Genomic DNA, 18,006 nt, shown 5'->3' with positions numbered 1-18,006 from the left:
ATGAAGTTTAACTTACTTTTGGAAGATGTACTCGATGCTTAAGGAGATGATGGAGGAGGAGGAAGAGGAGGATTTTATATCATGAGAGATTCTTCGTCGTCGCTGGAATCGGCTTCAAAAGTTATTTCCTGCTTCATGGGGACCGGCGTTTCTTCCTCCTCCTCCTCGACACGTTGCTGAGCCTCCAATGAGCTCTCACAGCGCCAAGCGTCGGTATTAGCGGCGGAAAGAAGCACTACGCGCAATACAAAATCTAACTTACAGCATCTCTTTCCGAACATTTTTCGACATACTGTACGCGCAGAAATGTTCGTATGTACTGTTGTTCGTAACTCGAATGTTCGTAAGTAGGGGAGCGTCTGTATTGTATTATTTATTCAATATATCAATATTCTTTTATTTATGTTTTTACTATTTCAGTTCATTTATTTTGTTATTTAAAACACATCTTTAATATTTTCTTTCCAATGTTTGACGTCAACCGGATAATTTCCAGCCAATCCCTTAGCGTCTTCGGTTGGGGACCCTGATACGATCTGGAAGACCGATCACATCTGGTACCGAGAACGGCACAAATATCCGATGCCAGTGGCTAGCAGATCGCTGTTAGCATTAACAACGATTGCCTGGCTAGCAACAGTAAATTTGTTTGACAGCTGTTACATAGCTTGCTTTCTTTACTTCTTTTTCAATAGTCTGGACCTATTTTGTAAATCACCCTCCATTTTTAAAAGATGGGAATTTGCCTTAAATTGCACTTTGAGGTATTTTTCATTAATTAAAAAAAAATAAACATTGTTTTGTCTTCATTTATTTTATAAAATACTTGTCCATTGAATAAAAAAAAAAAACATTCAACTCAAAATGTCGAATATAGCCGTTTAGATTTTAAGAACACAACTCAAGTCATTAATACCTTGTTATTTAATACATGGACCATGTTTAAAATAAGAATGTATCTGCCTCCTCAAAGTGTCACACATGGACATTGAGGATAGAAGGCGGTCTCCAAGTGCCCATCCACAGCGCCCGACTTAACATCATCTGCAAGTGGAGATTTTCTTGCACTTCCTTTGACTGCATAGACTCCAGCAAGTCCTTCAATTGGCCAGGAGCTGGCTGCATTCCCTCCCACAATAGTGCATAACACTCTCTTCTATCTGAGCTAGTCGAGAAAATTATCAAAAGAAAGAAAACTCCTCCCATGCACTTTGCGTTAAACTTGTGCTGGGTATGAAAATGCTTAACAATATTTATTCTGGTACCATGCAAATGCATCTCACTGGGGCTTTGAACAGGATAGGATAACAAAGTGTAAATGTTAAAACTGTAAAATTGCACATTTTCTTATTTTATTGAGTTTGAATCTGTTGCACAATTAAATAATGATGTTTGCCGCTAAGCAGTAAGAACATTACAACTAAAATAGATGATTGATTTTATGTACTGTAGTGCAAATGTCCACTGTAGTGGTCAACCGTGCGATCATTCAATGCAAGGTGCAGGACCGAAGAGTCTGAGTGTCTCTCTGACCAATAGCAGATGACATGATTATTAACATCTTTCCTTTCTCTGTTTTTCCCTCTATCCTCCTTCTGTCTATTGCAGATCACATTCTTCATGTTACTGTCAGCAGTTTGCGTGATGCTCAACCTGGCAGGCTCCATCCTCTCCTGCCAGAATGCTCAGCTGGTCAACTCGCTGGAAGAATGTCAGCTGGTAAGACCATATGAGCCACTCCAGAGCCCCACTCTCCAACTTCCATGCATCCATCCATCTTCTCGACTATTTGTTTTGTTCAAGGTCAGAAGGAAACTGGAGCCTATCCAACTGACGTAGGGTGAGAGGTGTGGTACACTCTGCACTGCTAACCACTCAATTAGACAAGACAGATATACAGACGTACAACAGATGAAGAAAGGGGCTTATAGAGACAACCAGCCATTTACAGCAAAATTGACATCAACAGACAATTTTGAACGTGACACAAAGGAGTATCAAAAGAGATTCAAATAAAACACAGTAGAAAATTTCCACACAAAAAGTGCACTAAGTCCCCAGAAATTATACAAAAGTCATTTATTATTTTTAGCAAAAGGACCAAAATTAGATTTTAGTCTTGCAACAAAGCAGACATATTGCTGTGCTGGTCTATCTCCAAAATGATTTTCAAGAAAATACATCGTTTAATGTGATAGTTATTGACTGCACTTGTATAGTATATTGTCTAAACTGGAATAACCAATGCTATTAAGAGGGCTACTCTTTCTTATACCAGTTCAAAAATGGTTCCCATTGGTAAATTATGAAATTCATTTAGGAATCCATTTTGTCGTTGCTGTTATCAGTGACCTGTAGCAGATACATTCTGTGTACACTTTTGCTTCTTGACTACGTAGACTGGAAGGAAATTTCATATAATGCATTTTAAAATACAAATCTCTATAGAGTTCATAACTAAAATACGGGTTAGTGACTCAACTAGCACACAAACCACCAAATCCACATTTGCAACATGCAGTGTATCTCACTTATCAACACAAATGGTACACAGTAAATTTTGTAGAGTATATATATTTTACTCTAATACGAGTCGATTTTGTCTCACTCTAAACTGAGTAAAATTTAAACTTGGAAGAAAGTAAAATATTCAGAGTAAATTTGATATTTTTAGTGCGTACGAGAGAATTTGCCTATCACATAAAAAAACCTAGAAAAGATTTTTCATTCAGAAAGTATATTTTGCAAGGAGAGATTTTCACTAAATTTTACATGTTTATTTACTTATGTATTTTTTAAGTAATGTCACTCAAGGGTTAAGGAACAAACCAAAACTTAAGTTTGGGAGACAGTCAATCTACTCCCTAAGCCAGTGGTGTCCAAACTCGGTCCTCGGGGGCCGGTAGTCCCGCAGGTTTTGGAGGTTTCCCTGCTCCAACGCACCTGTTTCAATCAACAGGATTGTTATCAGGCTTAGAAGAGCTTGCTGATGAGCTTCAGCTGTGTTGGAGGAGAGAAATATCCAAAACCTGCGGGACTACCGGCCCCCGAGGACCGAGTTTGGACACCACTGCCCTAAGCCATGCCGCTTGTTCTGTGTGTTATCACTCGTGTCAGCTGGAATCTTCATCCCTCCAAGACCAAAATCGATGTTTTTGGTCTCCTTTTGGAACTTAGCAAACAGTAGTAGTGGCATAACTCAATTGGTAGAGTGGCCGTCCCCCAACCTGAAGGTAGTGGCTTTGTTCCTTTTGTAACATTTTTTTTTAAAGAAACTACTAAAATGTACTCAAAAATATCTCTTCTAAAATTTACGTAGAATTTCTGAGTGAAAAAACTTATTTACTCTCTTCCAAGTGTAAATTTGACTCTGTTCAGAGTGGGACCAAATACCCTTTTTAGAGTAAAATGTACTGTACAAAATTGACTGTGTACACTTGGGAAAAATAAATTTTAAGCTAACTTTTCTACTGTGTTCTTTAGGGTAGATGGTGATATATATCTCGCATGAAGTTTATCAATAGTGTGACATTACCAATGTGACACTTTGTCGATACAGTAAACAAAGGAGGGCATCTTGCATTTTTTTGTGTTTTGAATATACAGTAGCTTGTACTTTCCATCCACTCATTCCTATCAACCCTTTTGTCTGTAAACATTACAGCACAGTCTCAAGAAATGGTACTGTACCCTTCAGTATGTTAAAGAATGGAAATTTAAATGGCATATGACCAATACAAATCAATCAAACCACACTGGTTAACTGTACTAGAGGCTGATTTTCTCCCTACTCATGTGGACGTCAGCTTACTTCTTTATGTGGATCCCCAGTGATTCCTCACAAGTCCCAACCGAAATTTTAATGCATCTCATCTCCTCTCCCCAAATTAATTAACCTATACTTGTTGGGTTCATGTCCTACTTTCTCTCAATCTGGGACACACTGCAGAGGTGTGCTTGACCGCAATCCCTCCCTGGGTAGCTCCTCATATTTCGCAGTGACTCAGTCATTTTTTACTCACGTGTACAACAGCAGTATTCTCCCTCCCTCTCTCTCCCTTTTTTGTGTGTGCTTCATTTAATTGTGAGACTGCCATGTGGGCATGTGAGTGAATTTTCATGTGTTCCTCTAATCCCAGATCAAGTTTGACAGCGATGGAGTGTGTGTTTGCTGTGAACTACAGCAACAGAGTTCAAGCTGCAACAACCTCGGAGAGACGCTGAAACTTAACCCACTGAGGGATTGCAATACCATACGCTTACGTCTCAAGGTGCGTTCAGTATGGAGGACCAAAACTGCCAAAATTTAAAATAAATAAATGACTAAATAAATGAATAAAAGTGAAAATAAAAACTGATATAAAAAATATAAGTCAAAAATTAAATACAAAAAATAAATATAAATGGAAATAAAAACAGCAATATATATATATATATATATATATATATATATATATATATATATATATATATATATATATATATATTCCCAAAAATAAATAAATAAAAGTACAAAAAAATACAAAAATAAAACACGAAATTCAACAAAAAAAATACAAATATAAATATATAAGCAGAATTAAATAGCAATCAATAAATAAAAACACTGCTCTCACATTTATTTATTTCATGTTGCAGAAGCTGTCAGGTCAAAATGTTATTCAAATGAGGGGGCGGTCCTAAGCGTGTCTTGGGTTAGACTCCGCTGTTGCAAACTGTCTAGAGTGAGCGGGTCGGCGAACAAGGAAGTCTCGCCGGCTTGCATAGAGAGCTCCAACAATGGACGACTATCTTGTCCACTGTCACCACAACTTGCAACTTGAGTTGCTCAACAACAAGTCGTCCATTGTTGGAGCGCTCCATGCAAGCCAGCGAGACTTCCTTGTTTGCCGACCCGCCCACTCGACCAATGAAAGCCAGTTTGCAACAGTCCAACCCAAGACACAATTAGGATCGCCCCCTTATTTGAATAATTTTGTCCTGACTGAGTGTCTGCAGCTTAAAATAAATAAATGTGCGAGCAGAGCATTTTTATTTATTGATTGGTATTTAATTCTATTTATATTTGTATTTATTTCCGTAATTTCCACATTTATTTTTAGATTTATTTAAATTTGTTTAATCTCGTTTTTATTTTTGTTTTTATTTTTACTTTATTTTTTTTATTTATGGATATATTTTTTTCATCTATATTTATTTTGGGTGTTTAATTTTTGAATTATATTTTTTATATCCGTTTTTATTTTCACTTTTATTCATTCATTTATTTATTTTTAATTTTAGCAGTTTTGGTCCTCCCTAGTTCAGGGGGCCAGTGATGCATCCTTTATATCCATAGAGTGGTTTACCAAAATAAATTTACATGCTTTCAACAAACTAATGTATTTTCCTCTTAATGTTTATATGTGCATTCATGTTTCTCCTGCAGTAGTTGCTCACTGGCAGAACATAGATTGTTTTTGAGTTGCTGCTAACGTGATTATCATAATAGTGCATTTCAAGATTTGCTAAATTATGTTTTCTTTAAATAATGGAATAGCCTCTAATATTGTGAAATAATTCAAAAGGTATCAAATTCATTCATCTCTTAACTGTCATGCAAAACATTCCACACGGGAACATGTGTGTGCTGTTTTCAGCTTCACCAGTCACAGATTAATTAGAGAGCAAGTGAAGAATGGTAACAACATTTTTCTTTCCCCAAGTGACAAACCTCTTAGTATGTAGGACATAACTCGTCTGGCTTGGCTGCGATTGCATGATCTCGGAAGATTATCTCGACGGTACAGTCTGCAAGCATGATATACAACATGCGTCACTGTGCCTTTATAGGATAACGGCAATCTTATCCATTCATTTAATGCCCCTGATTGATTATAAAACATTGATAACCAAATAAAAGACTCCTCAGAATGAAACATGCTTTTGAAAAGATGAAAGATCAAGTGCATTTATCTTTGTGATCATTCCTCATTCAACGAGATATGGGAATTAGGGCAATAAACCACCTCAGAGGTGTTGAGTTATGTCGAGCCAGAAGCTGTCATGATCTGCTCCCCTGAGTCTTCAGCCATTCCACATGAAGTGTTACTCTGCTCCTGCTACTAATGATATCTAAGTAACTGATATATTCTTCTGCAAGTGCTGGTTCCCATAGGCCGAGTTTAGTCTAGTGCAGTGGTAGGGAACCCTGGCCCTCGAGAGCCACTGTCTTGCCTGTTTTCCGTGTCTCCCTCTGTCAACACACCTGATTGATGAACAAGATCGTTATCAGGCTTCTACAGAGCTTGCTGATTAGCTGATTATTTGAGTCAGCTGTGTTTGAGGAGAGAAACATGGAAAACAGGCAGGACCATGGCTCTCAAGGACCAGGGTTCCTTATCCCTGGTCGAGTGGATGTACAGAACACTAACAACTTTATAATTCAGTCATTTCATCTGGGACTGGGGCTGTATTTCCTAAGAGGGATGGAGCAATAATTTACGTTCCTGTTCCAGGGCAGATTTGAAACATTGCTGTAGAAATCTCTACCTTGATTGACTTGGGACAGGACATCTCAGGGTGGTTAAAGGGGAAGTCAACCCCCAAAAACCTTTTTGACAATAATATGTTTGATGCTGCCATACTAGTCTAAATATGGTATTCTGGTTAATATTGCCTTAGTGGAATATGAGCTACAGCAGTTTTTATCAATATCAGAAGACGGCCATTTTGCTACTTGCTGTCGAGTGAAAATGATATCACAGTTGCTCAGGTCTCAGGTAACAACCAATCTCAGCTCAGCTTTAGTAAACAGGTGAGCTGTGATTGGTCGTTGCCTGAGGCCTGAGCAACTGTGATGTCATCTTCAGTTGAGAGCAAGTGGCAAAATGGCCGCCCCCTGAAATGGACATAATTCATATTCCACAAATTTAATATTAATCAGAATGTCATGTTTAGATTAGTGAGGTTACATATGACATATTGTATGTCAAGAACTGTTTACGGTTGATTTCCCCTTTAAATAATCCACATAACACTTCCTGTATAAATTGTAGTTTTTCCACAAGATTTGTAATTTTTTTCCCACGTTATTTTATACTTGTTGATACTGATACTGTATATACAAACTGTTATATCAAATTATTGATTAGTTCTTTTCATCTGATGATATTGATATATTAGCACTGTAAATGAACAGAAGAGATCAAAAGTAGCTGTTGTATAACTGCTCTCATACTAAATGTGTGCATTTGTGCGTGCATTTTCTGTTACAAATCAACATTTTCTCTTGCCCACATGAAACAGGACAAAACTGTCAGTAGTTTGTAACTATTTACGAAAATCAGTTGATTCATGGCCAAGCACATACACTATTATTAAATGGCCATGACATATTTTATTGCAAGTACCTTTGATGTTGGCTTATCTAAAAAATTGTGTAGGCTACAAGATCATAGAGTTAAAATAATGTGTATTGCACAAGATTTTTGCAAAATCCTTCTTCAAAATATTGGTTGAAAATTGAAATCCAAATTCTATGACATTCAGGCCATCCTGATTCCTAAGTATGACTTTTATGCCACTTATGGACACTACGTATGCACAAAATGATCGCAGCGTTGCATGCATGAGGAAGGTTACCAATATCGCTCTCAATTTTTCATTTGACTGGTGTACAGTCCACCCCACGATGGGTTAATGTGTATATATGGGTCATCGATCTTAGATCAGTCAAGTGTTTGCTCCAATTATATGCTGTAGGGTTTTCCCCCCCACTCAATTGAGGTGCTTTTAAACTTTCGCTGTTATCAGTCCTCTCAAAGACAAATTCTCTTCCTTGGGCCAATTTCCATGCAGGTGGTGTTTCTGTGCTGCCCAGCAAAAAAATCATTCATATCATACAATTATTAAAGGTTTATGTAGTATAAGCTTCGAAGAGAGTACTCCTTAGTCTCCTAGCAGTCATGCATATTTCCTGGATTAGAGTACGCTGGTGTCTGTTGATGAGTTGACTTCCCCCATTGTATTAGACTTATTACATTTGACCTTGTACTGTTATTGTAGTCAGTGTTTGAGTTAAAGTTTATGGAGGTCTTTGTAAGAACTCTCCAGTGCATAGTTTCCACTGATTTCCAGCTGTAATTTATATGACTCTTAAGGAAGTCTGGCATACTGTAGCATGGATTGAAAGTGTATTTTATCAGAATATTTACAGTATGCTGTTCCATTTCCTTAATGTTATATCCTGAATTTGATAAAAAAAATTCCTTTTTGATTATCTCCTCTTCCTGTTCCCTCTCACAGGAGCTGCTGTTCAGCGTATGTGCCCTTAACGTCATCTCCACCATTGTTTGTGCCCTAGCGACAGCCATGTGCTGCATGCAAATTGTCTCCACTGATGTGCTGCAGATGGTGAGTGTGGACAGTTACAATGGGAGGCCTTTTTTTTTGCCATCAGTGGGAAAACGATCACTATCGCCTTCGAATTGAATTATACAACGCGATTCCCATTCTCCGTCCCAAGCCTGTTAAGATATCATTGAGTTTTTGCAAAAGTCAGCCGAGGACAGCTGCCGAAGGATCTGTGTCCTGTCCTCCAATGAAAATGTGCATAGGATGCTTGAAAGCATCTTGTCATTTGTTCTACAGTGGTGGATTATTCTCACAATTAACCTTTCCTGTCATTTTATGTGGAGCAATAAAACTATTAACAACTGCTTAATACTTCTTGCCATGAGGGAAATTAACATGACCAAGCTTCATTTGTTTTCACACCAAAAATAGTTATTTCATTTGACTGCACAGATCAAAAGTAGGAACTCTGCCAGTGCGAAAATAATTATAAATACACTTTTTTTCTCAGAAGTAAATTATATTCAGTAGGGGAAAAAAGTACTGCATACTACTAAATGTAGCTATAAGGCAGTCTCATGAAAAGTAGAAATGCAGACTAGTTGTGGAAAAAATCCCCAGTTCAAATACTGTAATAGCACCTCAAAGAAAAACATGTTGAAACTGTACAGCAGCGAGACAGAGCTTGATCAATGAAACAATAGCAGAGCTGCGGAATAAACTTTAATAACTGAGGGAGATGTTGTGGGGACTTTATGGTTTGAAATAACAAACAGGGACTTGTACAACGACAGCTTGTCTCTTTTGATGTGTTTCAGTTTATGCCACACCGAACAAGAGAGCTAAATGCTGATTGTATGACTCCCCATGGAACCATCCTCCACCAAACTTTGGATTTTGATGAGTTTATTCCTCCCATTCCACCACCGCCTTATTACCCCCCTGAGTACACCTGCACACCATCAATGGATGGACAAAGGTAAGAATCAAAAGACCTCTCGTCAGTATCCCATTCTTTTTATTGCTCATAAGGTGCTTCCCAAAATATAGCATACTGTATGAGTGTCTTCTATTTGATGTTTTTATTGACTTGAGTCTGTCAATAAATATATCATTCTATTTGAAAAATTAGATGAAAATAAAAACTAAAAAGCACAAGCTAGAGCACGGATGGGCAATTTAGATGATGGAGGTGGGCCACAATTTTTCATCACCGCTCCCATGGGGCCACATAGGACTACACACTTTCTAACCAGATGTATGTCAAAAATGTTATTATTAACTCATTCACTGCCATTGACGGCTATAAACGTCAAAAATTAATTTGAACTATTTCTATTAGTTTAACATTTTTTTCCACTTTTGTTAACAAGAGTATGAAAACCTAGAATTTTTTTATTGTACTTTTAGAACAGATATAAAATTTGTGATTAGTCGCGAGTTAACTAGTGAAGTCATGCGATTAATTACAATTTCAAAAAAAGAATTGCCTCTTGTCCCAATGTTTTTATAATCTTTTTAAAAAATGAATTTATGGCAGTGAATGAGTTAATATGAACAAAATATGGGCATATTGCGCTATGCAATGCTGATCCATATCCATCATAAGGTCATTAATCATTTATTTATTAATCAATTATTATTTAATTGGGTTAATGTTGTCCATAGTTTGTTGAATGTGTGTCCTAAATAATAATTTAAAGTTACACGTTGGTAATTGTGACTGTGACTTGGTGTGTGAAATGTTATCATCCTGGTTAGTTTCTTAGAATGCTAAACTAAAGTGTTCACTACCTGGTGTCTCACCAGTACATAAGAGTGTGGCCTGACATGATTGTTTTTGTTGTGTAACTGTTATGGGACATCACGGGATAGATTTGGTTGACTTCAGTCCTGTATTTGTAGTTCTTTACTAGTTTACGTAGTTAATCAAAAATTGCCTTAACTTTTAAATAATATAAATCTATACGTTTAAGTAGGATATCACTACTCTTCAAATGGCCTACATACTTACACAGTAAATTATGTATAGTAAATTTGACTCTATTTAGAGTGGGATCAAATAGAATCAGTTTTAGAGTAATATTTACACTTGCAAGAGAGTAAAATAAGGAATTGGAAAAAAATCAAAAATCAAAGTGACTCAAGGATGAAGGAACAAACTCAAAACTACACTATGTTTCTTAGTGCAGTAAATGAAACTGAAGTTTTAAATGTTATAAAAACACTATAAAATCCACTGATTACTTTAATATCGACATGACATTAGTCAAAAGCGTCATCAACCATGTTGTACAACCATTCACATATATCTGTAATTTGTCATTTACTGTTGGTATCTTTCCATCAAAAATGAAAACCGCTTAAGTCATTCCTATTTATAAAAACGGAGATAGACATTATTTACTAAATATAGACCAATATTACTTTTGCCACATTTCTCAAAAATTTTAGAGAAACTTTTTTTACATAGACTGGACACTTTCATCAAGAAACACAAGCTCTTAAGTGATAATCAATATGAATTTAGAGGAAAAACGATCAACCTCGATGGCAGTCATGGAACTTGTAGAAGTTATAGCTCCAAGTATAGATAATAAAGAATCTACTATTAGGATTTTTATAGATTAAAAAAAAAGCATTTGATACTATAGATCATAGTATATTATTAAATAAATTAGAGAGATACGGCATAAGAGGCTTGGATATCGGTATTTGCAGTTCAACAACATACAATCATAACAATAGATGATCTCTCATGGCGTTCCCCAAGGGTCAGTGCTTGGCCCTAAGTTATTTATATTACAGTATATATGAACGATATCTGCTGTGTCTTCAAAATACTTAAAAGGGTTTTGTTTGCTGATGACACAACTCTCTATTGCTCTGAAATCTGAAACCGCTTCTGATTACGGTGGAAAAAGAATTTTAAAAAAATGACACCAACCAATTTTTTCTAAAGTTAACCAAATCAAAGTTGATCGTTTTTGGCACGAGACAGGTCAAGCACCAAGTCACAATTAGAGTAGATTCTAATGATATACAAAGAGTGTATGAAAATACATTTCTTGGTGTAGTTATTGATGAAAGATTAAGCTGAAGTCCTACATAGACAGTGTTACAAGGAAAGTGTCCAAAATTATAGGAATCCTTTACAAAACAAAGGGTGTTTTGAATAAAAAGTCATTATATACATTATGTTGCTTATTATTATTACCATATCTAACCTATTGTGTGGAAATATTGAGAAATGCTTACAAAACAAATACTTACAAATGACAAAAAAGAGCAATAAGAATTATTAACCAATCAAAATATACAGAACCAACAAATTCAATTACAATATTCTATTTATCAAATTAAACACAATGAAATTTTATGATCTAGTTGAGTTTAAAATTGCTCAAATAATGTACAAGGTACACAACAACCTACTTTGCCACGAAACAGTGACTATGATTTGAGTGATATAAGTGTCTATAAAACATTCAAAACAAGAACAAACATTAAGCAAAGGTGTGTTACAATTATAGGTGTAAATTTGTGTAATAATTTTGGAATAAACCTGAAAAGGTGTGAATCTGTCATGTGTGGGTAGAGCTGGCTTTGGTTGAGGGTCCCGATTGGTCCTGAGTGGATGCCTGCCCTTCCGCAGGCTGACCAATCCGGGCCCTCAGCCGCTTGTGCCTGGCTCCAGGTGTAACTAATCCCCTAATTTGTGTGGGTGCATTTAATTCCCGGGTGGTGGTCAGTCCCTGGTGGGATCATTCTGTCACGGAACGGCGTGGTGGCTGTCGATGTGTGGCGTAGAGGACCCAAAAAGCAGGGAGGCAGGAGAACCACGGCAGGAGTGCGGGTTAGACTGTTGTCCTTTATTGTATAACTCAATACAATTGTATAACATAAATCAAAACGACAGAACAAACTCCGGGGGTGACCGTGACAATCGGGAATGATCCCACAAGGGACTGATCACCACCCGGGAATTAAATGCACCCACACAAATTAGGGGATTTATCACACCTGGGGCCAGGTACAAGTGTCTGAGGGCCCGGATTGGTCAGCCTGCGGAAGGGCAGGCATCCACTCAGGACCAATCGGGACCCTCAAACAAAGCCAGCTCTACCCAGACATGACAGAATCAGGTATAAATCAGTACAAATGTAGAAAATTGAGTGCAATTAAAAATGTATGTGTAAGCCTTTGTGCTAATTTATAAATCTGCAAAAATGTTTGCTCATCAACTAAGTGTACTATACTGTTGGCATATCTATGCATGTATAAGTGCAGCTGGACTCAATAAATGTTTTACTTCTTTCTACTCCCTTTTGAACACAAGCTATGCTTAATGATGATTATGTATGTAAAAAAAAAAAAACTTTTTAAAAATATATATTTTTTATTTTAATTTCAGTATTTCTGTTGGTGGTTTATATATGTCACTAGACACTAATATTGCCATAAAATCTGAGCAAAACAAAAATAAAAAAGGTAGATTAAAATGATTTGATTGACTGGGGATCAATCCAGTGTACCCTGCCACTTTCCAAAGTCGCCTGAAAAAGGGTACCACTCACCCGTGACCCTGAAGAGAAAGTGGTGGTAAATCGATGGATGGCTAAAGAGATGGATTTAGGCTCTAAGACCAAGTAACACCAAACCAAAGAATGTTTCATTGGTTGGTTAGTTTTGATGCAATTCTTGTTAGTGAAGTAACCCACAGTGATATTATTTTATTTTATTTTGTAGTGTAGAGTAGTAAACCATGAGAGCGTACTGCTGATGCAGTCAGAAAGCATGCCATAAATATAAACACAACAGGGGCAAAATTTATAGGGTTCCTGTGCAGAGCCAGGCGTGTATCATATCATCCTGCTGTGGCTAGTGGAAAATCTCAGGTTGTATTTCATTCTTGGGGAATATTGGTGACCAAACAGGATTGAGGTATTATAAATCAAATTCACCTCTTGATGCCCAAAATTGAACCAGCTCACAGGTCTTTTCCGAGAAATTAGAAATCAAGCTTGACATACAACCATTAAAGTTATTTCTTCACTCAGCAGGTTTACCCGATTTTTCCTAACTTTGCAACAGGAACAGTGTGTGGAAGTACATATATGTTTATTTTTCATTACATCCTAGGTACATTATTGTTTTGTTTTGTTTTTCCCGATATGAGTCAATATGGGACCATTTGGGAAAGAAAAAATTGGTTTATGGATGGTTGGTTCAAGTGGCCAACTCTCAGATTCACAGTAGCACCGCCCGTCTGTTCCCATCCTACATTAACCAGGAACAGATGGACAAACAAACCTGAAGGCAAATCTCAAATAATTTTTACTGTTATTGATAGTTCTTCCTTGGTGGTGTTCTTGTTTTTATGATAGCATTACTAAAGCAACAAGTACTACAGTGCACACTCATGAAATTAACTGTCGCTAATCACTTTTTTTGTGGGGAGGAAAAAATGCCAGGGTGCATTGGTGGAGAATGCGTGGTGTAGAAAAAGCTATAACGTTAACATTTTAAACTCTACAATGCACCTTTAATGAAACATAAGATACTGTTTTGCTAATCCAAGTGTGGTTATTTTAAAAAACGGTGGCTCTAGTCTTTACTTTGTTAAGAGCTGGGTGTATTATACAGGACACATAATGTAGTTTAGTGTTGAAGAAAATACGGTTGAATATGATCTTTATTTCTTTCAGTTAAATGAATTACTGGAACTACATCTTCATGTTAATGTTGCTTTATGATTATTTATGAATTGCCTGATCAGAAATATGAATATTATGTCCTTTACAGAGGCTTGCATTTGGACTTCCCCCATTCTCCCTTTAGTGCCATTTATGGGGTGCCCATCAACAGCCCTGGGACACTATACCCAACTGACCTGCCCCCGCCATATGAGTCTGTGGTGGGACAGACTCCTGCAAGCCAGGTGAGAACAGTCTGACTCCCGATAGATTTGCTGCTAGGCCAGTTGAGTGCAGTGCCAATCTGGTATTTGTTCTATGAGCATTTGCATCTTTCAAAATAATCATTTGTGCTGTACCACAGAAATTATATTCTTTTGGATTGGATTAAGAGTGATGAGGCAGTTTGTTTCTAATTTAAATCTGAAAATGTATGTGATTGTAGACAATGCAAGCCATTCAGTACACTTTCTCTACCAGATTCGATTTTTTCTTTACTCTTTAGTCACAGTCCGAGGCAATTCACTCTAGCATTATGTGCTGCTGATTTGGAACATTTTCAGCAGATGTCCCTGAAGAGCAACGTTTTTCTCTCGTCTGTTTGCAGACACTTTTCCTGCAATTCTTTTTTTTTTTTTTACAGCTACAAATAATAGCTGTCATGTATTGTAATAATGGATTGTTTTATATTCTCTTTGTGATTCATTGCAATTTCTTAGTTTTCACGTGATCAACTCCTTTTCCATTCAACTCAACACCAAAATCAAAATTTAAAATTGATCACAAAAAAAACCCAACCAAAATTGAATTGCTAATTACAAATAATAGCAGATTCCGATTCAGATACTGATCAGTTAGAAATAGAACATTTATAACAATTTGAGCATCCATTACCATTTTGCATGACCATTAGAAGAATGTCAGGTGTATTGTTTCCTTTAAATGAAAAAAAAATGTTATGACATAATATGGTCTTATAGTGCCCCCTTCAGCTCTTGTTTGCTATTGAAGACCACATGCTTCACAATATTTACTTTAAACAGATCCAAAACAGCACATCAGAAGTGACCTTATGAAAATAGAAAAGTTATTCTTCTAATAATTTACTCCTGACAGGTCACCACCAGTATTGAACAACAGGCCACTGAATCTAGTTTATGTGACAGAAACACAACAACAGGACTCAGCACTCAAGGTAACTCTTCAATTAAAAAAAAAAAAAAGTTATCTATCTTTTATTACTGATTATGGCTTTGTTTCATATTTCAAGCCTCTGTAGACAGTGCATCCCTGATGGTGTCAGAAGTTGCTGATCACGACCACACTTGCTCCTCAGAGGACTTGTGTTCTCTCGAAGTCCAAGGCTCCGATTCCTCTCCCTACAGCACACACCACACAGCACCGACCGATGGAAGCTGCACCAGCCTTGAGCTTTGTATGCGCACACGCTGCCATCATGGCTTGTCCAACATCGACACTCGGCCCAGTGACACCGGATTCAGTGAGTCCTCACATACCCAGGAATCCCTTGAACGCTCTCCGGACTGGTCCTCGGAAAACTACAGCAATTTGGACCAAGAGGATTCTGCAGACAACTCTCGTGGATGTGAGGATCTTCGGCCTTCCATGCATCTTTGTGATGAGCTTGCATCAGCCAAACATTTGCCAGAAGAGCCACCAAAAGTGTCGCCGCATTCTCTCATTAAAGCACGAATGATGAGCCGGAAACTCCCGCTTGCCGTCGCTATCTCCCCTCCTCCTCCTCAGCCTTGCTCCCCCACCTCAGTGGCCTCTTCTGGGGGAACCTTAGCCATCAGTCCCTTAGCTCCCTCTCCCTCTCCTTCCCCTCCCAGCAGGCTACGAGGCCCGCGGTTGTGCTTTAGTGTTTGGTCCCCCTCCTCTACTTCGCAGCCCCCCTCTACCTCATCTCAAAGTGGACGTTCACCCGCAGAGAGGCCTCGAGTACTTCGTGCCGCCAGGAGGTACCGTAAGCTGGCACGTATTGTCCGCTCCACCAGTGACCCCATCTCCTGCTCCTCCACTACTGGAAGTAAGAGAATTTCGTTTTTTACCTGACAACTATGAAGGAACAAAACTGCCAAAATGTTTAATTAATAAATAACTAAATAAATAAAAGTGAAAAATAAAAACGGATATAAATAAAAAATATAATTCAAAAAATAAATATAAATGAAAAAAATTAATATATACAGTATATATATATATATATAAATATATGAAGAAATAAAGAAAAGTTAAATAAGTACAAAAATTTTAAACGAGATTCAAATTTTTTTAATAAATATAAACATAAATGTGGAAATTACGGAAATAAATACAAAAATAAATACTGTATATAAATTGAATTAAATATCAATCAATAAATAACGCTCTGCTCTCACATTTATTTATTTCATGCTGCAGACGCTCTGTCAGGTCGAAATGTTACGCAAATGAGGGGGCGGTCCTACGCGTGTCTTGGGTTGGGCTCCGCTGTTGCAAACTGCCTAGAGCAGGGGTGTCAAACTCATATTAGCTCAGGGGCCACATAGAAGAAAATATATTACCAATTGGGCCGGATCGGTAAAATCATGGTAGGCCTATATAACTTAAAATCAATTATACGCAGATTTTCACTATTTGCTGGCCAGCCCTAAATTGTGGAGCGCAACTGTAAATATACTATCCTAAAAAATAACACAAATGCAAATAGAACGCGGCATTTTTATGTTGGTCTATGTTTTATTTTATTTTATTGTTTTTTTTTTTTTAAAACAAACTGTAACTTAAAGTTGTGTGTCAAATAATGACATCCATAGGAATTATGTGCACAAGTTGCATTGTTCATCTGCTTGTGAAATTACAAATTTATATGCGTTGATTGTGGCCGGCTGATTCATTGATCAGACATTACTCTTCTTTTTTTAAGTTTACAAAATCATCTCGCAGGCCGGATTAAACCCCTTTGCGGGCCTGATTTGGCCCGCGTGCCGTATGTTTGACACCCCTAGCCTAGAGTGAGCGGGTCGGCGAGCAAGGAAGTCTCGCCGGCTTGCATGTAGAGCTCCAGCAATGGATGAGTATCTTGTCCACTGTGGTGACCCAAGACACGCTTAGGACCGCCCCCTAATTTGAATAACATTTCAATCTGACAGAGTGTCTGCAGCATGAAATAAATAAATGTGAGAGCAGAGCGTTTTTATTCATTTTTTGATATTTAATTATATTTATATATTTATTTTTGTATTTTTTTGGTTTTGAGTTTTTTAATCTTGTTTTTTTTTTTTACTTTTATTTATTTCTTCATGGATATGTATATATTTTGTTGTTTTTATTTCCATTATATATATATATATATATAAATTATATATATATTCCATATTTATTTTTTGTATTCAATTTTTGAATTATATTTTTTATATACATTTTTATTTTCACTTTTATTCATTTATTTAGTCATTTATTTATTTTTAATTTTGGCAGTTTTGGTCTTCCATAGAAAACTGCATCTCAACAAACTCATCCAACTGTCACTGTCAACAAATTACAATGGACACATTAGTATCAGGTTGATGCTCTTGGTCTTCTTCTACAGGAGAATCTTGTGTCTCCACATCTGCAATTAATGCTTCAGCTAGAGATTCAGCTCATACATCGCCAGAGCAAGGTAAAGCAATGCCTCAAAAGATGTTGGCTTTCTTTTTTCCTTTCTCTCCTTCTTTCTTACTAATATGTATTTTATAGTTAATACAGAGCAGTGATTCAATTTCCACATTTATGTTTATAAACAAATCAAAGTCAAAGGATTATTCTTCCTTAAATTGCAGCTTTATAATTACAGGCTTTTTGTAGGCCATTAAAAAGTATTAAAAGTCATTCAATAGATTTTGTTCAATTTAAGGCCCTAAATGGCATTTAAATAAGATGTCCAAAGGCATTAAAATTTTTAATATTTGATGTAAAAACATTGTTGTTC

The 18,006-nt window shown here is 36.9% G+C and overlaps 1 protein-coding gene across 2 annotated transcripts in view; it reads left to right on the top strand.

Annotated features, from left to right (window-relative positions):
- fam189a1 (family with sequence similarity 189 member A1) overlaps positions 1-18,006 on the top strand; it is a 97,375-nt gene that overhangs the window by 76,460 nt on the left and 2,909 nt on the right. Inside the window, exons 3-10 of one of the 2 annotated variants that reach the window (XM_077563785.1) lie at positions 1,609-1,719; positions 4,140-4,271; positions 8,287-8,394; positions 9,153-9,313; positions 14,140-14,275; positions 15,147-15,225; positions 15,301-16,080; positions 17,626-17,697. In XM_077563785.1, the coding sequence (XP_077419911.1) occupies positions 1,609-1,719; positions 4,140-4,271; positions 8,287-8,394; positions 9,153-9,313; positions 14,140-14,275; positions 15,147-15,225; positions 15,301-16,080; positions 17,626-17,697 (1,579 nt within the window). The remainder of the gene's footprint in view (positions 1-1,608; positions 1,720-4,139; positions 4,272-8,286; positions 8,395-9,152; positions 9,314-14,139; positions 14,276-15,146; positions 15,226-15,300; positions 16,081-17,625; positions 17,698-18,006) is intronic. The other variant, XM_077563786.1, reaches the window with a different exon arrangement.

The sequence above is a fragment of the Vanacampus margaritifer genome, chromosome 4, assembly GCF_051991255.1.
Source record: "Vanacampus margaritifer isolate UIUO_Vmar chromosome 4, RoL_Vmar_1.0, whole genome shotgun sequence".
Taxonomy (NCBI): domain Eukaryota; kingdom Metazoa; phylum Chordata; class Actinopteri; order Syngnathiformes; family Syngnathidae; genus Vanacampus; species Vanacampus margaritifer.
Note: the sequence above shows the minus strand (reverse complement) of the source record. Positions and strands in the feature narration are given on the sequence as shown.